General features: G+C 47.3%; 4 protein-coding genes across 8 annotated transcripts; all 4 read left to right on the top strand.

Annotated features, from left to right (window-relative positions):
- The first annotated feature begins 733 nt into the window (after nucleotides 1–733).
- fktn (fukutin) lies at nucleotides 734–7,622 on the top strand. Of its 3 annotated transcripts, none has more exons than XR_009792169.1 (11): nucleotides 734–972; nucleotides 2,622–2,681; nucleotides 2,746–2,928; nucleotides 3,003–3,149; nucleotides 4,223–4,353; nucleotides 4,434–4,566; nucleotides 4,630–4,759; nucleotides 5,820–5,953; nucleotides 6,056–6,180; nucleotides 6,254–6,964; nucleotides 7,367–7,622. XR_009792169.1 is itself a non-coding variant. In XM_061800279.1 (10 exons), the coding sequence occupies exons 1-10, from the start codon at nucleotides 871–873 to the stop codon at nucleotides 6,468–6,470; spliced, it is 1,362 nt and encodes a 453-aa protein (XP_061656263.1). In that variant the 5' UTR covers nucleotides 734–870; the 3' UTR covers nucleotides 6,471–7,622. The 3 variants fall into 3 exon arrangements, 1 of the variants encoding a protein (XP_061656263.1); XR_009792170.1 differs by having other exon boundaries at nucleotides 7,381–7,622; XM_061800279.1 differs by having other exon boundaries at nucleotides 6,254–7,622.
- atp6v1g1 (ATPase H+ transporting V1 subunit G1) lies at nucleotides 7,481–9,705 on the top strand. Its single transcript, XM_061800285.1, has 3 exons — nucleotides 7,481–7,620; nucleotides 7,950–8,050; nucleotides 9,284–9,705. Exons 1-3 carry the CDS (start codon nucleotides 7,539–7,541, stop codon nucleotides 9,455–9,457), a joined length of 357 nt encoding a protein of 118 aa, XP_061656269.1. The 5' UTR covers nucleotides 7,481–7,538; the 3' UTR covers nucleotides 9,458–9,705.
- Nucleotides 9,706–11,223: 1,518 nt separating this feature from the next.
- On the top strand, nucleotides 11,224–16,007 carry slc31a1 (solute carrier family 31 member 1). Of its 2 annotated transcripts, none has more exons than XM_061800282.1 (5): nucleotides 11,224–11,453; nucleotides 14,001–14,134; nucleotides 14,211–14,283; nucleotides 14,366–14,534; nucleotides 15,168–16,007. In XM_061800282.1, the coding sequence occupies exons 2-5, from the start codon at nucleotides 14,003–14,005 to the stop codon at nucleotides 15,367–15,369; spliced, it is 576 nt and encodes a 191-aa protein (XP_061656266.1). In that variant the 5' UTR covers nucleotides 11,224–11,453; nucleotides 14,001–14,002; the 3' UTR covers nucleotides 15,370–16,007. The 2 variants fall into 2 exon arrangements, with proteins under 2 accessions (XP_061656266.1, XP_061656268.1); XM_061800284.1 differs by lacking the exon at nucleotides 11,224–11,453 and adding an exon at nucleotides 12,245–12,378.
- Nucleotides 16,008–17,617: 1,610 nt separating this feature from the next.
- Nucleotides 17,618–22,946, top strand: slc25a46 (solute carrier family 25 member 46). Of its 2 annotated transcripts, XM_061800281.1 has the most exons (8): nucleotides 17,625–18,104; nucleotides 19,078–19,120; nucleotides 19,191–19,248; nucleotides 19,321–19,398; nucleotides 20,157–20,257; nucleotides 20,338–20,394; nucleotides 21,185–21,242; nucleotides 21,878–22,946. In XM_061800281.1, exons 1-8 carry the CDS (start codon nucleotides 17,837–17,839, stop codon nucleotides 22,487–22,489), a joined length of 1,275 nt encoding a protein of 424 aa, XP_061656265.1. In that variant the 5' UTR covers nucleotides 17,625–17,836; the 3' UTR covers nucleotides 22,490–22,946. The 2 variants fall into 2 exon arrangements, with proteins under 2 accessions (XP_061656264.1, XP_061656265.1); XM_061800280.1 differs by having other exon boundaries at nucleotides 17,618–18,104; nucleotides 19,191–19,398.
- The last annotated feature ends 649 nt before the right edge of the window (nucleotides 22,947–23,595 follow it).

Consider the following 23,595-nt stretch of genomic DNA (forward strand, 5'->3'; position numbering starts at 1 on the left):
ACAGTTTATTTTTTTTTATAATAACACGTGTGCTCATTTTTTCAACAGTAACTAATTATTTGATCAAATCAGGAAGTATTTTAACTAATATTCTATCATTTAAAATGAATGAATGAACTCTGGCCCGAAGATTGCTGGGATGGCAATGAACAACAGGAGATAAATGAATAAGTATAATATTTTAATTAAGCAATTTAAGCAGAAAAACACGGCTAAATCAATGCAATGAAATGTATTTTAATAAGAAAATAATTGAAGCTCGTTTTCAAATAACATTAGTTATCGATTAAACAATAGTTTAATGAAATAAAAAAGTAAAACATTATAGTAATATATTTTCTTTATATACAAGAAATCAACTAGCACATGATTTAACGTGTGCTAAATGAATAAGAATAATTGCATATTTTAATTAACTCATTTTAGGAATAAATGATTAAAATTGGTTATTTTAATAAAAATCAATGGTGTCCATTTTAAAATACTTTGTGCAATTCATTTAACAATGTTTTAGTAAAGTAAGAAATATTTAACTAATATTCTGTAAAAGATTGACAATAAATAAATGACTAAAATGAACTCATACATTTTAGTTAACCAATTTTAGGGGGGCGTGGGGGGGGGGGGCGGCTTACATAATGCAACAAACACGTTGTTTGTTTTGTTCAGGCTGATTTGAAAATAGGGTTTGAACAAAATACAGCATATGCAAACCCTTTGAATTTGAAAGGCGGAAGCGGAAGTGGCAGCCCCGCCCCCTGAGTGGCCCGAGCGTCCAAGATGGCGGCCGGCTGACTCTGGGCTCGTGTCCGACTCGCGCTCACAGTCACAGCCGAAGCCGAGCTGCCGTTCGGCGGACACGAGGCGCGGATGCCTCGCGTGAACCGGACGGCGCTGCTGGCGCTGCTGGTGGCGAGCAGCTGCGTCTTCCTGCTCTTTCAGCTCCGTTACTACCGGAACTACGTCACCAAGGTCAGCTGCCCTTCCCTGTGACGTAATTCCACTGCCTACATGTACACAGTTTGGAAACATTCTAATTAGTCATTCGTGCTCTCGCCAATGGTCTGGTTCGACTCGTGAACAAACATTTCAACTAAGTGTGGTGAAAATGCTCGAATAGAACCCATTCTTATGTCAAATGGGATGGATTTGTAATCGTAACGGATTCCAAAAGGAAAGTTTTTCTGCAATTCTCAGATTGAGGAGATGCACCTTGACCCTAAAAATTTGGGCTAATTATTAGATTTCCAAATGTATCAACATGAATGCTGTTTGCCCTTTCTGTGGAAATGACTCCGAAACAATTGTTCCATTTTTCACAAAGCAATTTTGTTCTGATCTAGTGGCTTATTTCTTTGGCGCTTGGACTCCATAAAGGCCCCTATACCCTCCCCTCGCGATGAAAGATCTTACTTGTTACTACAGTAAGCCAAATGATTCAAATCATTTAGAATATTCCATTAACTTTATCCTTCTTCATGCGGAGTTATTGATTCAAAAACAAGTTTTCCAAATCCCCTCTCCCCGATTTGTGCCTTTCCGATTACAACCCCAATTCCAATGAAGTCGGGACATTGTGTTAAACATAAAGAAAAACAGAATACAATGATTTGAAAATCACGTTCAACCTATATTTAATTGAATACACTACAAAGACAAGATATTTCATGTTCAAACTGATCAACTTGATTGTTTTTAGCAAAATAATCATGAACTTAGAATTTGATGGCTGCAACACGTTCCCAAAAAGCTGGGACAGGGTCATGTTTACCACGGTGTTACATCACCTTTTCTTTGAACGACATTCAATAAACATTTGGGAAATGAGGACACTAATTGTTGAAGCTTTGTAGGTGGAATTCTTTCCCATTCTTGCTTATTCTCAGCTTCAGCTGTTCAACAGTCCGGGGTCTCCGTTGTCGTATTTGACGCTTCATAATGCACCACGCATTTTCAACGGGAGACCGGTCTGGACTGCAGGCAGGCCAGTCTAGCTGTTGTAACACGTGCGGACCGCGGTGTGGCGTTTGAATTGACCCACCTTGGCCATATGACCGGCTGTTTTCCAGATCTTTCCAGATTATTTCTTGTGTTGTGTGACAAAGAAAGAAAGAGCATCTTGAAAAATAAAGTGTTTTGTTCCTTCGCAATCAGCAGTCGAACATAGCTCGGTTTCACCAAAACCCAAAAAAGCAGCTTTGTGTTTTGTCTTTTACAGAAACGTGTCAAGCGCAACGCTGACTTTGACCCTTAATATTTGCTGCTTTTGTGACACCACAAACCACAGAAACAAGGCGGTAAAAGGCGATTTATTGACAGATATCCAACTAAGAAAGGCGTGGTAGGCGACGCTGCATGGCTGGAGTTGAACGTCAGTTGCCGTTGGCCATCCACTCCACGAGCTGCGTCCACTTTTCTCACGAGTTCGACTTCTTCCCGCGACACGTACTTGTTTACGTGGCACATATCGACCTCCAATCTCGTGCCATTTCTCTCCCTCATCCGGCACACGACAAGCCGAGATTCACGGCCGTCTACTGGCGTCTGTCGGCCATTGCGGTGCTTTTACCACGCTGAATTTCACAGACAATGACTGTTGTGACCGGCGATGTCTTCTGCAGGCTGGCCCGCGCATCCCGGGACGCACGCCGGGTCACGTGACCGCCAGCCACCTCCAATGGGTGAGTCCCGAAAGATAGATGCCGCCTTCCTTTGCGCATAATGAGCGACGCCGCGTGTCCTCAGCAAAGCGTGAAGACGTTCCTGCGCCTGTCGCGGCGTTTCCGCCTGCCGCTGTTCCTGGCCGACCCCGCCGTTCTCGGGCCGCTGGAGCGCGAGCGGCCGCCGACGGAGGCTCGCTGCGGCTTCCTGTGCGGCGGGCGAGCCGTCACGTCCTTCGGGCTGCTGGCCGGCGCGCGGACGTACGACGTGAGTACGACGGGAGTCCGGCGGTCGCGGCGTCCGCTCGTCCGCTCCGTTTGCCACAGTCGCTTTCTCGGCAGGCCGCCTTCCGATTGGCCGCCGAGGAGAAAGGTTTCGAGGTGCTGGAGGTGCGAGGAGAAGACCCCCGATTGGCCAGCTTAGACCTACTGTCCGGGGAGGACATCCCCCTGCATCTTGTGCTCCGCCTCCATGGTTACTTCATCCAGGTGGGCGGGGCCAAACGTTGCGTCAGGGCTTTCGAACTAGTCGTTGACCGGGTGGCTCGTCGCCGCAAATTGGACTCAAGTCAGAGTTGACTAGATTCGTAGGACTAAAGTCAAAATATATCCTCCAAATAATGACTTGAATCGGTAAGTATTCAGTGAATAAAATACTCAACTAATGCGTAACTGGTGAGTAACTTTCGTTCTTTTCTTAGTAAGAGCATGAATGTCAAGTTGACCAAAAAATGAAATGGAAATGTGCACAGGTACAGCAGAAAAGTCCATTTCTTTCAGTACGTATACATCATCTCGAAAATCAGGGGTGTCAAACTCAGTTTTGTCTCGGACCGCATTGTAGTTATGATTTCCCTCAGAGTAACCATATAAATGTTTAATCACCAAATCATATTATTACCATTACACAAAAGAAGGGTTTGGTCACATAAAAATGCACTATCTCAACATTATTGTTGATTATGATGACAATTTGGAATTTGGGTGCAGATTTGAGCAAAAAGTTGGCGAGCATGTTTTGCTTTTGCGGGCCACATGAAACGATGTGGCGGGCCGCATCTGGCCCCCGGGCCTTGAGTTTGATCTTGCTTCATGAAGCGCTTTTCAGAGGGCAAATTCCTACATTGGAAATCCTCTTCATTGTTTGTTCCGTAATATTCTCGTGTCTAGCAATGGTGCATTTGGGGCTTTCATTTTCTGTCGGCTATAATCATCAAAGTTCTACAGCTATTGAACAAAATCAATATTTCACCGGGAGCACGTGTCGTGTATGTCTCTCGATAGAGTTTTGCTTTTGGAATTGAACCACCGAACTAAATTCAGCTGCAACGAATCGCCATGCACCTGTATAACTTGAACTAAACAACAACAAATGCAACCTGTGCGAAATCACTTAAACGTAGACAGACGAAGCAACAAGAAAATGAACTTCCTTTGCTAAGTTTGAAGCGCGGTTCTTGGAGGGCGAAATGCGGATATTTTTCGGCACACACGGATGACAGCGAGCGATGTCGCTTTTTCGGAGTGGTTAGGCCCCGTTTGTGGCTTTGTCTTGTTTTTAGCTGGTGATCCTGTACGAGCGTAGCGGCGACTACTTGTGGCACGGCCCGCTGCGCCTCAAAGCCGACGCCGACCGCGGCTTTGCGCCCTTCGCGCTGATGGAGTTCGGGCGCCACGCCGGCGCCTACGACAGGTGACGTCACGACGCCGTGGCGTGGCGATGGCGTGAAACGAGTTAATGCCTCCATTCTGCCACGCCCCCCCCCCCCTCAGGCCGCGGCTGGTACTGACGGCGGTGGACGGCCTGGACGTCGCCGTCCCTCGGAACATCTCCGACTTCCTGGCTCAGCATCGGCGCGCTCGCTTCCTGGAGTGCCGCTACCGGGACGCGCGGCGCTTCCTGCAGGTTTGACCTTTAACCTCTTATTTTGGTCACATGACGGCGACTGACGCGTTTGCGTTTGCGCAGCTCTACCCTGACGACTCGTCTCCCGAGGCGCTGGACTTTCGTAACAAAGCCAAGTCTTTGCTTCGGTTGGCCGCCAAAACGCTCGCACGTCTGGACGTCCCCTTCTGGATCAGCAGCGGAACCTGCCTGGGTAAAAGCCGCCGAATTGAAACCCAGGCCCCAGAACTGAGTTAGATTTTAATATTTCATTATTCGGGTTTATGGATGGCGGTCGTGGTCCGGACCGATTGTAGCGGTGAATAAGCTAACGTAGTTTTACTAACGCACGTGACCAAACTTCCACTTCTCATAAACGTAACCAATTTTTCAATTTTAGGTTTTTTATTTTGGTCAAAAACTTAGACAGAGCAGGCTAAAATTACTATGATTGCAAAGCGCTAAATCAATCAAATGTATTATTATTTCAGCAGGCTAACACTGCGTAGCATTAAATCAGGTTACGATCAGATACTTTACTTGGGGAATTGATCGTGAGCCACAATACAAAAAGAGGACGAGTGTCTTGTTTAAGTGCGGCCATCAGTTAGCAAAAAGTCATGACGAGATTACGGTACGAAGTGGAAGCCTGACCGAGGAGCGGTGGAAGAAGGAAAACAGACACAATTTGAAAAGGAATGAGAAAAGTGGACTGAATATAGGCGGCACGGCGGGCGACTGATTAGCACATCTGCCTCACAGTTCTGGGGACCGGTGTTCAAATCCCGGCCCCGCCTGTGTGGCGTTTGCATGTTCTCCCCATGCCTGCGTGGCTTTTCTCCGGTTTCCTCCCAAATCCCAAAAACATGCGTGCTAGGTTGATTTGAAGACTCTAAATTGCCCGTAGGTGCGAATGGTTGTTTGTTTCTATGTGCCCTGCGATTGGCTGGCGACCGGTTCGGGGTGTAGCCCCGCCTCCCGCCCGAAGATGGCTGACATAGGCTCCAGCGCTCCCGCGACCCGTGTGAGGAGAAGCGGTAAAGAAGATGGATGGATGGACTGAACATAGAAAACGGGGACGCTGCCATCACTAACAGATAATAAGGACAATGGCTGCATTTGATTTCTCATTGCATGAGTTCCCCCTCACTAACTTTTTGTGAGTTACTTATTGCTGAAAGAAAATTCATGAAAAAAAAGAAAAAGAAATAAGTGATGAAAGAATCGCTGACGGCGGCAGAAGCAGCTCATATCGCAGCCGTGGCCGCCCGCAGGCTGGTTCCGGCAATGCGGCTTCATCTCGTACAGCCGCGACGTGGACATCGGGATCTTCATCGGCGACTTCCGCCCCGACGTCATCACGGCCTTCCAGGACGTTGGCCTGTCACTCAAACACAAGTTCGGCAAGGTGACCGTCGATTTCATTAGTGTTTTAACCTTTTAAACTTCATTCGTTTGATGAGTTTTATTTTAGAACGTCTCCCGTCTGGTGTTTGATTTTGGCGGTCAGGTGGAGGACAGTCTGGAGTTGTCCTTCGTGAGGGACGGCGTCAAGCTGGACGTCTTCTTCTTCTATCGGGACGGCCACCTGAGCTGGAACGGCGGCACGCAGGCCAAGAGTGGCAGAAAGTTCAAGTAGGTGGCCCTGACGACGACGACGGCGGCAGCGGCGGTGTTTGTGAACGCGTCCGTTCCTCTGGCGCCGCAGGTACACGTTCCCGCGCTTCTCGCTGTGCTGGGCCGAGCTGGCCGAGGTCCGAGTGGGAGTTCCGTGCGAGACGCTGGACTACGTGACGGCCAATTACGGCGCCGCCGCGTGGCGCGTCCCGCAGAGGGCGTGGGACTGGAAGTCGTCGCCCAGCAACGTCCAAGAAAACGGGGTGTGGCCGCTCGAGCGCTGGGACGAACTTATTCAAGTGTATTGAACACTAATGGAAAAAAAACATGCTCCTGTTTTTCAAGTAATAGGGAGATGAATTCACCATTGGGCCAATATTCGGCTCTAGAAAAAAACTGAGACCAAATAGATTGTAAAGGATCGTTTGTTGGTATTTTGATCATTTTTTGCAAATACAGTAGACGCTCTAAACCAGGGGGGGTCAAAGTGCGTTGTGTGGGCGCCCTCTAGTGGTATGATAAAGAATATTGAATTAAATGACGTTTTAAAAAAAAAAAAAAAAAAACTCTTTTCCTGCCATGGACAAATTCGTCAATGACGAAAAACACGTCAACTACGTTTTGTTTTTCAATTGCGGGGCTGAGAAGGGCCTGGCGCAGCTCCACTGGGACTTTGAAGAGTGGAATCCTTTTTTTCTGCCATACAAATCACCAGCAGATGGCAGCAGCGCCTCGGATGAGCGATCAGTCAATATCGGAAACAGGAAGTGAGGCAGAGTCGTGCTCAAACGGCGTAAAAGAGGTGAGAAACGTGGGGAAAAAATGTCAAAATCTAGACATACAGACAGCTGACGAAGCAAATAAAAAGGGGTAGTCATCTCTGATGGATGACGACGGCAGAGCACAGTGGAAAAGGAAAGATGACGCTGGAAAGTGGCAGAAGCTCGTCCGCGACGCTCACGGCGGAAACGAAGGAGGGAAGAGCCCCCCTCCCCTTCCCCCCCTCGAGTTGAGAATACGATCCTATGGATTGGGGAAGAACTGGAGATATTCATATATCATAATTATATTATTTTGTATTGCGTTGATGAAGTCGTTATGTCGTGTATGTAAACTCGTTATTAGTAGCAACGTTCTCATCGAATTTTCGCGAGTTTCACGAGCGTATGCGGAAACGAGGCGGGGCTAGCAAACATCCGGGTAGTATTCTCCTGACAGGTCATGTGACGTGACGTCGGATGGTGTCAGCTGACTGCGCCGCGCCATTGAGAGACGTCCAGGCCGTGGCGTAGACGGAAATACGCCCCACATCATTGAGGCACGGGAGACTGAAAGACGACCGACGTTGAGCTTCTCGAGGTCGTCTTTGGTCCACGATGGCGAGTCAGTCTCAGGGCATCCAGCAGCTGCTGCAGGCCGAGAAGAGAGCCGCGGAGAAGGTGGCCGAAGCCCGCAAACGTGAGTCGAACCGTCGAAAACCGCAAATCCGAGGCCGCGAGGCCTCGCTCTTCATCCTCTCAATTGCGTTCCATCTCGTGAGCCGCCATCCCAGCGACGAGCGGCCACGGCGCCCGACGGAACTGCACATTTCATCGACCTTCGTACTCGTCGACATTTTGGGGGGTCACGTGCAACTACTTCTCTCTGAGAGTCGGTGCCGTCACGTCACGTGACATTGTCCGCGAAGTGACCATTTGCTTGATTTGAATGCAACCCTGTCGTTGCATAATATCATGCCATCGTCAAGGGGTATGATGATGATGATGATGATGATGACGACGTTGCAGGTAAAAACCGGCGTCTGAAGCAAGCCAAAGAAGAAGCTCAAGCTGAGATTGAACAATACCGACTGCAGAGGGACAAAGAGTTTAAAACCAAAGAGGCGGCGGTGAGGACGCGTCCACCGGCACCGCTTCCACATAAGCTCATTTACTAATTGTGCCATTTTTGTGCTCAGGTCAAAGCCTCTGATAATAAATATACAAAATAATAATAATCAATAAATAATAGTGTCGTCGCCATCTAGTGGCACATTCATCTTTTCCTTTGTGCTTGTCACGTTGAGGGTCGCCACAGCGCGTCCTCCTTTTCCATCTGCTGCATCCTCCTCTCCAACACCGGCTGCCCTCATGTCTTCCCTCACGACATCCATCAACCTTCTCTCTGGTCTTCCTCTCGCTCTCTTGCCTGGCAGCTTCATCCTCATCGTCCTTCTACCAATATACTCACTATTTCTTCTCTGGACGTGTCATGGAACTGTGGGAGCCCGCTGAAGCGCTTCGTCTCGTGCTTTGCTGCCATTCTGTGGCATTCTGTGGTCAAGTCCTCACAGTATTTTGCGCTTCAAGGCAGGTTTCGGTCCGATTGCATGTGAATGCCACAAGATGGCGGAAAAGCACTACTTCTGTCAAAATGAAACTCTTCAACTCGACGTAGTTCGCTGAAAGATTCCTCATGAAGAAAACAAAGTGCTACTATCTAAATGAAACTCCAACTCACTTTAACATAGTTTCCCGGCATCAAGATAGTGGAAAAGCACAATGATTTTTTTCCCCCTTCCAAATGAAACCTCTCAACTCACTTTAACATGGCTCCCTGGCACCAAGATGCCTCAAGATTGCGGCAAAGCGTTATTTGTCTTCATGAAACTCCTCAACTCACGAGTTCTCTGGTACCAAGATAGTGGCAAAGCACTAATTTGGTCTTAATGAAACTCCTTAACTCACTTTGACATATTTCTCTGGCATGAAGATTCCTCAAAATGGTGGCAAAGCACTACTTCTGTCCCAGTGAAGCTCCTCCATTCACTTCAACATGGTCACTAGCGCCAAAGTACTACTCTTATTGCTTTGGCCTGAGCACACCAGTTTTGCAGCAAATAACGGGATAGGTTCTCAAAAAACTAGTACTATGACTGAAAATATACCACTAGTACCACTACTATTGAAATACTACTACTGCTAAGTATAGATCATATACCACTACTTTATAGTACTCCTGATAATGACCACCACTACTCCTATTGCAAATGTACTAGTACAAACTACTGCTGCCAGTTTGCTAGTACGGCAGTAATATGCTGTAATACTTGTGTGTGCTATGCGTATGCTATTGTGTTCAGGCACTGGGTTCCCACGGCAACAGCGCGGTGGAGGTGGACCGCGACACGGCCGAGCGCATGGGTCGCATCCAGGCCAGTTACCGTGGCAACCGGGACGTGGTGCTGGGTGACCTCCTGCGCCGCGTGTGCGACATCCAGCCCGAGTTTCACGCAAACTATCGTGTGGCTGGCTAACTGGCTAGCGTTAGCATTGCTAGTGTAGCGCTACTTCCTGTGTTTGTTGTTGTTTGGAAATGTAGAAATTGTGTTCATTTTGGTTGTATTTCCTGAACGTGTCCTATTAAGTTATTCTTCTTTTAGTCTCTGCTGTCCTCTGATTGGCAGCTGAGTGGAGGCTTTTCTTTTGAAACTTCTCCCCAGCTGAGTGTGACTTCCTGTTTGTGTTAGTGGTGCTGATGTTGATAAATGTCTATAAATATGAATCGGGTCACTAGTAATGATGATTGTGATGTCAAAACAAAATGTAATACAGAGAAATTAAAGTGTATCTCACAAAAGTGAGCACACCCCTTACATGGTTTTTTAAAGGGGTGACACTGAAGAAATTACTGAAAATTTGCTAATTGAATCAAAATACCAACCCACAGCCATTATTTTTGTAACCACTGGCAACAATAGTGAGCACACCCCTGTGAAAATGACAGAACACCAAATTGAACTCACCGGCTCCCCATTCACACCTGTGACGTACTAACGTCTAATGAGTCACATGACACCAGGGAGGGATTACGAATTTGGCCAAATGTGGACGTTTTCACCGAGAGGTGTACTCGCTTTAGTTGCCAGCGGGGGCTAGGAGTATGAGTGCATTCATGTTTGCGCTGGTGAACAGATTGTTGTTTTTTTGGGGGGGAGAGGGGGCTTCAGAAGTCCTGAATCTCAAGACAGCATCCAGGACAGAGCAAAGCTACAGAAAGAAGAAAGTGAGCATAACTCTTGAATCAAGGGTCAAGCAGAACTAGGTTATTGTTCTTTGCGCCTGTAAAAAGACGACGGATGTTCGCCGCAAGCGATATCGCTCGGAGCTGCGAGACATGCAATTTGAATGAACACGTTGACAGATAATTGTGAACAACCTTTCTTTCCGACGTGCACGAACGTGTCAACCCCCGCAGCGGAGCGCGGACTACTGGCGAGGAGGACTTGTTCGAGTTGTCAATATCAGTGGCCGGGTATTGGCAGCTTTCACGAGTACCTGACCCCTTGGTACTCGCCCCAGATGCCATATTCTTCGCTGTGTTGGATATAAAGTATGTAAAACCAGTATTATCCATATTAAAACGTATTGCTTAATTAGTAGTCAGTTTATAATATGGATCTTGCGCATATTAACACTACACTCCATATTGGGTGTGTTATAATGAATCATATCGTATATCGTTTTAAATATTTTTGTTAAATATTACTGTGGCTTAATTATGACTTACAACATACCAAGGTGCAACATCTTAAATCGTTTTTTTTTCGTTTGGTTGGTTGCGTTTTAATTTAGTGACAAGGGATGGAATAACGCCGACTGGTTAGCACGTCTGCCTCACAGTTGTGGGGAGCCGGGTTCAAATCCCGGGCCCGCCTGTGTGGAATTTGCATTGGGGGGCTTTTCTCCCTCCCCAAAACATGCGTGCTCGGTTGATTGGAGACTCTCAATTGCGATTGTGAATGTTGTTATATATATTGGTTGTTACTATGTGCCCTGCGATTGGCCGGCGACCGGCTCAGGGTGTAGCCCGCCACTCGCCCGAAGATAGCTGGGATCGGCTCCAGCAGCCCGCGACCCGCAGTCAGCGAAAATGGATGGCAGCGATGATGCAATAACTCCAAAGGTCTCCAAGGTAACAGTAGGCGTCAGTTTCCCATTCGTGGCTGGAACCGAGGTCACGTGATTTCGCCTAAGCAACACGGCGACGTGGCTGCGCTCAAGCCGCGTCCGATTGGTCCATTTCTGTGTCACGCTCCTCCCGTCGGCCATGCGTGGTGACGTCACTGGCGGAAGTGGACCCTCGGTCCTCAGACGACGAGACGGCGACCAGCAACCCGCGACTAGTTGACATCCTTTTCACCACTTTTGCTTTGTCATCTTTCAAAAACGTGTTTTTTGTTTGTTTTGGTCTGCTTCGTGTGTTGGCGCCACAGTTAAAGCCGCGAAGAAGAATTCGCAGAAGTCGTCCAGGTCAGTGAAGTTTCTTTTCGTGTCAGTGACCTCTGCAGGCTTACCTTGTTGTGATTAACTAGTGAGAAGTCTACTGACTTCAGATTAATGACTTCACTTATGGATTATTTTATGAGTTTATTGCATAAAAACGTAAGAAACTCAGCTAAATTTTATTTATAGAGCGCTTAAAAAAGCTGGTTCGAGCGTCTGCCTCACAGATCTGAGGACCAGGGTTCAATCCCCGGCCCCGCCTGTGTGGAGTTTGCATGTTCTCCCCGTGCCTGGGTGGCTTTTCTCCGGGCACACTCCGCTTTCCTCCCACATCCCAAAAACATGCCTGAATTGGAGACTCTAAATTGCCCCTAGGTGTGAATGGTTGTTTGTTTGTATGTGCCCTGCGATTGGCTGGCAACCAGTTCAGGGTGTACCCCGCCTCCTGCCCGATGATAGCTGGGATGGGCTCCAGCAGGCCCGCGACCCGCGTGAGGAGAAGCGGCTCAGAAAATGGATGGATGGATGGATTTTTGGGGGGGACTGAGCAAAGTATTTCGTCCCACATAGAGCAAGAATATCAACAAAATATTTATTACAAAGACGTTGTAATTCTCAGTCATATATATATATATATATATATATAAATATATATATATATATATATAATGTAATGTATGTAAGACTTTGATGTGTTGATGTTGTTATAGCCATTGTTACATTGTATTATAGCATGAAAGGAGGCGCTGACTGATTGACATCACTTCCTGTCACCTGACGCACGCACAATAAGCTTTGGTGGCGATCAAAGGTTGCACGAAGCGCAGATGACAGGTTAAAGTCTCATTTTGTTGCGCTGTGGGAGTGTGACTCAACTATATAATGACCGCATAGGGAGTCGGGATTTTTTATTTCCAGGACGTTTTAGGCACTAATTAAAAATCAACATATGGTGAGTTGGGACTCATTCCCGACTCCTGAATCACAACAAAGGGACGTTGAGTGGACATTTTAAGGGCGACCTTAGTCCGCTATGTCGGCGGTAATGATCACTGATTGCGTTCGGCGTCGACTACAAAATGATTTTGAGAAACTACGTATGTCCAGTGTATAAAAATCGCTCTATCGTGAGTAGAGAATGAGTGGATGTTTCTCCAAATAGCCAAAGTTTTCGCTCTTAGGACAACGTGTGCTCACAAAGCTTCTCTTAACGAGCTCTGATTTGATTGGCCGCCGCCCTCTTTTTGCCCGAGGCCCCACGGCCAATCGGATTACGTACGAGCGCCTGCTCGCTGTCAGCGAAATGAGGCTTCATCTTCATCGTCATGACGACGACGATGCAGGGGCTCCGATTGGCTGATGAAGCACAAACAGTGACGTGACAGCTACTAGAATTTGATGAGTTTTGGACGTTGAATTTTCCAATGAGTTTGTTTGTGTTTTTTTGTTTTTCTCGAGGACAACGAAGCAGCTAAACACTCAGCTGGCTGCTGATCTAAACTGGACTAGACTAGGCCAGACTGGACTGTGCTAGACTGGACTTGTCCAGACTAGACTTTCCAAGATTGGACCGGACTGAACTGGACTAGACTAGATGACTATTCTAAACTAGACTACAGTGGTCTTGGCCAGACTGGATTGGACCGCTTAAAGGTCAAACACCAGAGGGGACAGGATTGGACTGGGCAGGACTTGACTGGTGTTGACTGGATTGCTTAAAGGTCAAAGGCGAGACCAGATGGTACTGTAATAAATTGGAATAGTCTTGACCTGATTGGACCGATTAAATGTTAAAGACTAGACTGGACAGGACTAGGCTAGACTATGCTACACTACAGTAGGGTAGACTGAGCTAGGTTTGGCTGTACTGTATTTGACCACTTGAAGGTCAAAGATTAGATTAGACTAGACTGGACCGGATTAGACTCAACTGGACTGGACTAGATTACTACACTGGACAAGACGAGACTAGATTTGATTGGACTGCTTGAAGGTCAAAGACGCGATTAGACTGAATTGGACTAGACTTGACTGGAACGCTTAAAGATCAAATAGGACTAGGACAGGACTATACTAGTTCAGACTGGACTGAACAAGACTGGGGTAGAATAGACTGGAGAGGACTAGTTTTAGATAGCCTGGATTGGACTGCTTAAAAGTCAAAAGACTAGATTAGACAAGACTGGACTGGACCAGACTAGATTTAACCTGAATGGATTACATCCTACTAAACTGGACTAGAATGGACTAAACTATGCTGCACCAAACCGGACTAGACTGGACTGGAGATCTTAAATATCAAAGACTAGATTGGACTGGACTAGAACATATTAAACTGCACTGGAGTGTACTCAACTGGACTGGACTAGACTTTACTAGACGGGACCGCTTAAAGGTCAAAGACTAGATTGGACTGGATTAAAATCGTTTAGACTTGACGAGACCGGATTGGACTGCTTTAAGGTCTAAGACTAGACTGGACTGGACCAGTCTTTACTCAACTGGACTACTAAATGGGACAAGACTGGACTGCACTGTTAAAGGTGTGTGTGTGTGTGTGTGTGTGTGTGTTAGTGATGAACCACACCTCGATGGAGATGGACCACTCCCACCACCATGATCACGCCATGATGGCCACGCCCATGCCCACCAACGGGGGCGGACATGACCACGGGGGCGGATCCAGCGGAGGGGGACACGGAGGCATGGTAGGGGGTCTCACACGGGCTAACACGCTAATGTGTAGCACGCTCGTCAGATGCTAACGCTAACTCGGTCGCCTAGGCGATGACCTTTTACTTTGGCTACCAGAACGTGGCGCTGCTCTTCAGCGGTCTCCTCATCAACTCTGCCGGAGGTGACCTTTACGCCACCTTGACTCCTGCGACTCCGCCTCATTTGACTTGACCCCGCCTCCTCCTTTTGTGCCTTCCAATCAGAAATGGTGGGTGCGTGCATTGGCGTCTTCCTGTTGGCCGTCCTGTACGAGGGTCTGAAGATGGGCCGGGAGGCGCTACTGCGTCGAAGTCAGGTCAACGTGCGCTACAACTGCATGCCGCTGCCCGGCGCCGACGGCACTGTACTCATGGAGACGCACAAGACTGTCGGGTAGGCAACAACAAACACACGCTAATGCTAGGAGCGTAACACTCGACAAGACGGCGGTAAAGCACTAGTTTTGTCTAAATGAAATTCCACCATTCACCTCAATCTAGTTACTGACTTAATATCAGGCCATTTCCAACTTAAGTGGGAACCACGCAGCACATTTTGTGTGAGCTGATCAGGTGGCATCGAGTTGCGCGCATTTCATTTGACTGACAGGTCAGCACTTGTCATGCGTTTACATTACTTGACAATTTTGTTGTTCTTACATGTGTAGATACAAGCTAAGACTAATGCTAACACTATTAATACATGCTAATAATCATAACATCAATGCTAACACTAATAGTACATGCTAAGGATAATGCTAACATTAATACTACACGCTCAGAGTAATGGTAACACTAATGCTAAGATAGATGCTAACACCAATACTGCATGCTAAGACAAATGCTCTGCACTAAAACTAATGCTAAATGTAATACTACATGCAAAGATGAATGTGGACACTCATGCTACATGCTAAAAGTAATGGTAAAACTAATACTACTAACTAGGACTCATGCTAACTTTAATGTTAACACTAATGCTGAGACTGATTCTAAGACTAATGCTAATGCTATCCTGTGTTGTCAGGCAGAGGATGCTAAGCCCCGCCCACTTCCTGCAGACCGTGCTGCACGTCGTCCAGGTGGTGGTCAGCTACCTCCTCATGTTGGTCTTCATGACGTACAACGCGTACTTGTGCATGGCGGTGGCGGCGGGCGCGGGCGCCGGCTACTTCCTGTTCAGCTGGCGCAAGGCGGTGGTGGTGGACATCACAGAGCACTGTCATTAGGTCATTAACACTTCCCTGTCGTTAGCGCTTGCCGTCGTCGGATTGTTTAGCCGGCGCTAACAAACGTTGCGAGGGGAGCGCGCAAACCTCTGGAAAATTGGAAGGGAGGTCGAACCGACGCGATCACGTAGCAAGTCGTAGATTTGAGCGGCCGAGTTAGTGGCTACTTGGTGAACGTTTTGTAGAGAAGCGTACATTCTTATGTCATTGTGTTAGTGGTTAATTAGGTTAATTCAGAGCGTTTATTGTGTTTGCTCTTTGTGCCATGACAACAGAGGCTAACAGTAACTAGCTGCTCCTAGTGTAAATGTTAGCATAGCAAGCGACGATTACACATTTTATCTATCTGTTTAGCATCTTTGATACAATCAGACTGACTAATTTGTCTTGTTTGGGTTTTTTAGTGATGTAATGAAAAGATGTGAAACCAAAATGTTTACTTTTTGGGGGAGGTCTCGGAAGGTTAAACGGGCCTTAAACACACGTTGCCTTAACGAGGGCATCTCATTTACGTTCAACGTCGTCGTTCGACAAATGCCGCAAATTGTCTTCTTGTTGTTGTTGAGTGACCAATCTGATTGGTGATGTGAAAAGAAAGCGTTACGTATGCCGGAATCATTAAAGTTTGTATGCGTCAACCCCGTCAGTCTTCTTTTTCCCACATTTCATCAAACCTCAAATAACCTTGAAATCAGAATTCCACAAATATTTTCTTCCTATCTGTCATGCATACTTGAGCCATCCCAATCCTGGGTGTCAGGTGTCCGTGGCGCAGGCTGTTTACCAACATTGCTCAAAATAAAAGCCTGCCGATAGCAGGCCTACGGGGGCCTCAAGGCTTCCCATTGCATAGGATTCTTTGAAATAAACTCTGTTATAATGCAACCAGTCCACTTCCGAGAGAAGGTACATTGTCCCAGGGTTGCAATTCAAACCTTGAGATGCAGTCCAAAAAAATCGTTGATTTAAAATCTGTATACATGACTGCAAGTATAATTTAGTTCCAAAAATGATAAAAACATAATCCCATTGGGATGGCAAGACCAGTCCAGATCTGCGGGACGTAAGGCCAACCAAGGACTGCACGACAAGAGCTTTGACAAAAGATCTGATAATTGCATTTCAAAATAAAAGTCCCCTGAAATCGGCATATTTCGCTGTCACTACCCCTGATTTAAAAAAAAATAAAAATCATTTCGGTTTTGCAACACTAGTCCAGTTCTGGGGGACACTACACTTACTTTTTTTGATGACTGCCAAATATGCAGAATTCTGGGGACTTCCGTCCATCCATCCATTGTCTGAGCCGCTTCTCCTCACGCGGGTCGCGGGTCGCGGGTGTGCTGGAGCCCATCCCAGCTATCATCGGGCAGGAGGCGGGGTACACCCTGAACTGGACGCCAGCCTATTGCAGAGCACATACAAACAAACAACCATTCGCACTCAGTCAAGGTCACACCTACGGGCAATTTAGAGTCTTCTATGAACCTAGCACGCATGTCTTTGGGATGTGGGAGGAAAGCGGAGTGCCCGGAGAAAAGCCACGCAGGCACGGGGAGAACATGCAAACTCCACACAGTCGGGGACGGGGATTGAACCCGGGTCCTCAGAACTGTGAGGCAGACTCTCTAACCAGTCGTTCACTGTACCGCCTTCTGGGGACTATTTTAAAATGCAACACCAGATTTGGATGGGACCTCTTGGTGGAGACCCTCGAAGTGGACTGCTCTTGCAATGGTCATTTCTAATCTTTTTTTTTTTTTTAAATCAGTACGCCTTGACTTCCATGTATTATTTGTAGACTTTTATTTTGACGGTGGCTTTCGCAGCTTATTACCGTAATGCCGAGTACGAGCAAAATTAGGGTCCGCTGGCTTGACCGTAGTGGGGATTGCGCTGCGGGCCCGTTTGTCAGGGTCAGGGTTAGTTCCAGTGGAAGGAACTCTGAATGCTTCGGCATGGGAATACTTTCCTCTTCCAACACAACAAAGCAGGGTGGATGAACTTGACACGTTTGGGTTGATTTTCAGTGGTCCAAGACGGGCGTGTGACGCCACAAATGCGCTTCTGGAAGAATGCTCATCAATTCCCAGAAGCCTCGCGGACGGAGCTGCAAAGGGCGGCCCGACGTCACATTCAACCGTACCGATGAGGAATGGGATGTCACTTCAGTTCACATGTCAGTCAAGGCGAATATGAATATGTTTTTTCATATTTATTTGGAAAATACAAAGGTGGCAACGAGTCTTCGTGACGACGAGAGTTGCCTGGAAAAAGAGGGTCCCCCGTTTGCCACACTCCAGTCCGGTAGGTGGCGGTAATCGCCTTTGCCGCCATCAAGAAAGAACTTGAAGCCCTCAACTTCCGGGTGGGAGTTGACAGCTGACTGATTGCCGTCGTTCGTCCATGTTGGCGTTGTGACGAGCTGCGTCCCGCCGCGGTGGTCCTCCTCCTCCTCCTCCTCCTCATGGCGTCCAGGCGACCGGACACCTTCGACGGGCTCGCGTACCGCGGCGGCCGGGACGAGCCTCCTCACTACTCGCTGCGGAGCGGCCCCGCGGAGCCGCCGCAGCACCTCCACTGGGTCACCACGCCGCCGGACATCCCCGGCAGCCGCAACCTGCACTCCGGGGAGCGGACGCCGCTCTACGACGAGATGCCCGGCGGAGCCGCAGGGGAGCGCGACTGGGACGCGACGGCGCAGGCCGGCGGCCCGCCGCCTCCGCCTCCGCCTGGTGAGGACCTTAGCTTAGCTTAGCTCATCTTAGCGTAGCTTAGCTTGGGGTTGTTGGGATCCTAATAATAACAACGATGATGATGGTCACAGTTAATTAGATTGCTAAAGCACTTTCCGTCATTGCATCTCTAAGTGCTGCATGTTAAACGGCTAATATGCAACAAAATACACAGATTGCTATGATATTAGCAGTCAATGTGTCCTTGTCAATAAAAAGGTTTTAGTGAGGTTTTTATGTATTCAGGTTAGGGTAGCAACAGTAGGCTTAGTTAAATGAAGTTCGGCTCGCTGTAGGTAAGGTCAAAGGGCGAGGCCCCATATTGGAACTAAAAAAGTGGAACCGGGACGGGTCACCCCTCGGTTTTCCTTTCTCCTCGTTTAAAGGGGAAAACAGGACATAAATAGAGGGGATCAAAACAGTTCAGGATTTAATCAGAAGTTTATACAAATTGATAGAAGAAAAACAATTGGGGAGGGTAGTGGGTTGGTTAAGTTAGTTTGGTTATCGTAAACCATGTCAGGCAAGCGTGGTTAAATTAACGAGGTTAACTTGGCAAGATTAGGTTAGTCGTGGAGGCGTAACAATTCATCGACAACTGATCGATGATCGTAATTGACAACTATTTGGATAATCGCTTAGGACCCTTGTTTAATTTAAAATCCAAATCCCCGGATTAACAGTCAAATGTCTCCGAATTCCGTCATCGTCCATTTTTCCAGACTGATTGTCTTTGTTTTCAAAATAAGACGTCTTCAAATACATCTGAATGATCAACATTTTTGCCGATTTTCGTACTGAATCGTCATGGATTTTCTGCACTGTCAGTTGCAAATAATACTAGAATGTTGTGAATAAATAAAGGGATGCAAATTGAAAACAGTTTTTAAGAATCGCATTCTTCGATTAATGGGCCAAATAACGGCGTCACGTTGAGGTGATTTGTTGTTTATTGGTGCGTTTGTGGTTCCAGAGCAGCTGAATCGCCTCACGGGTTTCGGGATCGGACTCGTCAGGTGATCGTGTGACCGCGCTGTCACGTTGTCAGGGTGACGGACAGCCGTTATAACACGCGCGCGCGTGCAGTCTTTTTGCAGAGAACGTGCTGACTCATCCCTGCGTGGTCTTCCGCCGCCAGTGTCAGGTGAGCCTCCTCCGCGCTGACCTCCGGCCGCGCCCGCTCGCCCGCGACCTTTTGTGTTTGTTCGTCCCGCAGGTCAACTACCACGCGCGATGCGACCACCTGACGCCGTTCAGCGCCCTCGCCGTCATGTACGCCATCAGCAAGGCTCAGGTATGCGGGCGGCGGGCGCGTGCAAAATTTCACCTGAGTTGATATGGAAACGAAGATGGGCAACTGTGGAAATCTTTTCGCTGGAATTTAAAGGAATTGAATGGGGATGTGTCAGATTCAAACTTTAGTATTTGGGCCTAACAGATTCATCGGCACATATATATATTTTTGACACATTACAACAACATAAGACAAAGATGACGACGATCAAACAAACATTCCAAAGAAAATTGGCAAACATCAGCGAAGGAGCCCATTTTTGAGTTTTCTCTGTTGTGCAGTTAAACAAATGTTACAGTTTTGTAAAACAGTCCAATGTTCTGCCTGTAATTCATATCTTTATTGTCCTATGCGTTATTTGATTCATGATCTATTTTTAAAATGAATAATTATCGGAATTTTATGCTGTCAAATATTGGAGTGGGCGTGGCCTTCACCAAATCACAATCTGTCGGCGCCTGCTTCAGATATTCAGCTGTACTTAGTCGGAATTATGCTCAAAATATTTCTCCCAAATATATTCCAACTTTCAAGTTTCATCCCATAAATTCCCATTTTGAAAGTTGACAACTTTCAAAATGACCAGAATTTTGCAGCCCTACTTTTCACTTTATCAGGAGTCGTATTGAGGGCTAATTGGCAGCAAAAAAAAAAAAAAGGTTAACATCCATTCTCCTCACTTCCTGTGAATTCCCGCGAAAATGTTGCCAAATTGCCGCCGTTGGCAAAATGTGCTGAGCGCCGGCGTCGCTGTCCAGGGCCCGCGGGCGCTGTGGAAGGGGATGGGCAGCACCTTCATCGTGCACGGCGTCACGCTGGGAGCTGAGGGCATCATCAGCGAGTTTACGCCGTTGCCACGGTAACCAGCGGCACGCACGGTTTTGGGAAGCAGGGAGGAGGCGGGGTCACGGTCTTAACACGCTGCGTTTCTGGTCGTAGGGAGATTCCTCACCGCTGGAGCGTCAAACAGTTGGCCGGGCACTTCCTGCTCAAAGGGTCAGTTTGCTCAAACCTCCTGTGAGAGATTTTTTTGGGTGGGGGGAGCAAAATATCGCTGTTTCCATGTCACAAACGTTCTTTCACCCTGTACCACATTTTACACACCAAATTGCCCAACAGTAGCGTTTGACCCATTGTTCTGACCATTTTTTTTTTTTTTGCTTTGACTTGAAAGCAAAAATTTGAGATACAAGTGCTGCACGGTGGAAGTGAACTCGACTCACTTGACAATGGGGCGGCAGTTTGGCAGACTGTCAACAATTCGTACCCAAAAAGTTATGCTTAACTTGATGCTAACAAAGAAGCGGGGTCACAGTGTTCTAACCCCGAAAGCGACGGCTATTTGAACACAAAGGGTGCCTGCGCGCATGTAGGCAGACAATATAACATTACATTACAAACTCATATTACTGCAGTTACTAAGTCACTGACAGTAGTTGTGAAACTCTTCTATGTTTGCGTCTGCATGACTGTATTGTACGACCCCCGTGGGCAAAAGTCGCACACACCAGAAGGTGTTGCAATGAATTAATCAAGATTAATTAAAAAGGAAGGCAAATGAACTCCAAATTGGAGTTGAATTGAATTCGCATCACATTTCATAGGTTTCATGTACATATCTGAAAAAAAGAAGTTGTTTTGTCTCAGGGAAAATGACCAGAACAATGTCAAGCCACGTGATTATTATTATTGTTTTTCATCATTGGATTGTTGTCTCTCAACGCCCGTCAGCAGTCAGCACGTTCCCTTCTTGAGCGAGACTTTTCTTTTGACTTCCTGTTGACAGTTTGACGGCGGCGGTGGCACTTCCTTTCTACTGCTCCAGCCTCATCGAGACTGTGCAGGTGAGCGCCCGGTCTTTCGTCGCTTGTTGCAAAGTGGGCAGAAAATTCTGAAAAGTTTCTGGTGAAGTTCCATGGCGAGTTGAAATTAGGAGTTTGGGAAATATTCCTCGTTGGAAACGTTCCGTGGGAGTTTTTTTTTTTTTTAATGTCCTAAGCAGACATCTGTGCAAAATAGATGGCTCTCTAAAAATGTTGGGGCGTAAAGGTCGTCGCCACAGGAATCACGCGGTGACTCACTAGTGACCCCTGATGGGACAAGCCCCAAACTGCAAGAAAAATATTCCCCTAACTCAATATACATTATCACAATACATTTGCGCTAGCCCTTTTTAAACAACAATACAAGCAAGTTAGCATTTAGTATTTGCTTTGGGCAGATCTAATGCAAATGATTCATATTTAAAGTGCCTCATTAACATTATCTGCAAGCTGAACAATGACAGGAGAGCAGCATTCCTTCCCTCGGAAAAAAACGAATGTACAATACCTTGTTGGCACTTAACGTTGGGATTCTAAAAGATATATTAATACATCTTTGGGGCTAAATGAGTTCAAACTGATTAATTGCTTATTGTGCTGTCGTGATTGAGTGGTTAGTCAAAGGGTTGCTGACGAGCCTTCCCGTGCCTCCGCAGAGCGAAATCGCGCGCGACGAGTCGTCTTCGGGGCTGCTGGATTGCGTTCGCGAAGGCCTGGCCCGCCTGCTGGGCGTGGGCGCCCCTCATAGCCACCGCCTGCTCCCTCTCAGCAGCCTGCTGCTGCCCGCCGCGTGCCACGCCATCCTCCGCTACGCCGTGGCCACCGCCGTGCAGCGCGCGGCGCTGTGGCTGCACCGGCGCGCTGAGAAGCGACGCCGCGGCCCGGCGGCGGACCCGCTGGAGGCCCACTTCCCTGAGCTGGCGGCGGCCTGGTTAGGCACGCTGGCGGCGGACGCGCTGGCGTACCCGCTGGAGACGACGCTGCACCGCCTCAGCCTGCAGGGCACGCGCACCATCATCGACGCGACGGACGGCGCGGTGCCGGCGGCGACCGGCGCGGGGAACGGCGGGAGTCCGCTGGTGCTGCCCGTCAACACGCAGTACGACGGCCTGGCTGACTGCGTCCACGCCATCCGCCGCAAGGAGGGCTGGGCCGGCTTTTACCGCGGCTTCGGGGCGCTGGCGGCCCAGTTCGCGCTGCACGGCGCCTTGCTGGCTGCCGCCAGGACGCTTCTGAGGCTGCTGCTGCTGGAGGGCAAGGTCAGCTAGGTGTCGCCGTGGAAACAAGAAGATCTTAATATTCTGCTCTGTTTAAAACCACTGCATTGATTTTGCTACTTATTGGTATAGAACTAGAAGGTGGATCGATCCATCAATGGTGCCGCACGTTTATAGGTTTACGTTTGTGTAAATGGAACATTTTTGTTTGATTGTATGAACCACTGACAACGTAGCTCCCAGATACAAAAAACATTTTGGTCTCTTAATTTTTCCAGGGTTGTATGTTAGTTGTAAATAGGCGGCTGATCACATGAGCTAAGGTTACGGTGCTTCATACGTCACGATGACATCACTTCCTGTCTCGTGTGTGTGTGTGCACGCATGAAGCCAATAACCTGTTTGTTTGTATAAAGTTGTCATCAACCAAAGTGTAAAACAACAAAGAATAAATTATTGTGGTCCAAAGGATTTTTTTTTGTCAAACATTAAAATTGAAATGAAATTACGTTTCTTCTTTAATCATTGATCATGAATTGATAGTGTGCCTGTTAGCTTAAGTGCTCGTGCAGTCATTAAGTAACAGTAAATAATGTGTCGTATGTTAAATGTATGTATCAGTATTTAATCGACCGCATAGCTTAGCCTTAAAGAAGCCCATTTAGCTTATTGTGAACAAACTGCAAAAACGCCATACACAGGCTAACTAAGAGCATTGGTGTTCTCGGCAACGGATGTTTGAACACAAACAGGAGCCCGACAATACAATGATGCTGACAGGCGTCTACTGTATTCTTTATATTGAGCCACTAATATTACTGCAGTTTACTGAGATGCCGTGACCGTCTCCGTGTGGAGTTTCTCTGTCTGGCTGTTGTATACTGCCCCCATGTGGCCAAGGTGCGCACACCAAACGGAGCAGCACAAAATCCATTGAATTGAAACAATTTCAATTCTTGACATTCTGTTTAATGATGTCATTATTGTATGCTTTTAAAAAGTACAGTATTATAAAAAACATGACACAAATCTTTGTTGACTTTTTGGGATTAATGGTGTTTGCCTTCGGGAAAGATGATGTAAGATAAGAATTAGGAGAACATTAAACTTTTATCTCAAGGCACAACTGTGGTAATATTGGTATTTATTTGTCGTCA

This window comes from Phyllopteryx taeniolatus, chromosome 15 (genome assembly GCF_024500385.1).
Source record: "Phyllopteryx taeniolatus isolate TA_2022b chromosome 15, UOR_Ptae_1.2, whole genome shotgun sequence".
NCBI classification, from domain to species: Eukaryota; Metazoa; Chordata; class Actinopteri; order Syngnathiformes; family Syngnathidae; genus Phyllopteryx; species Phyllopteryx taeniolatus.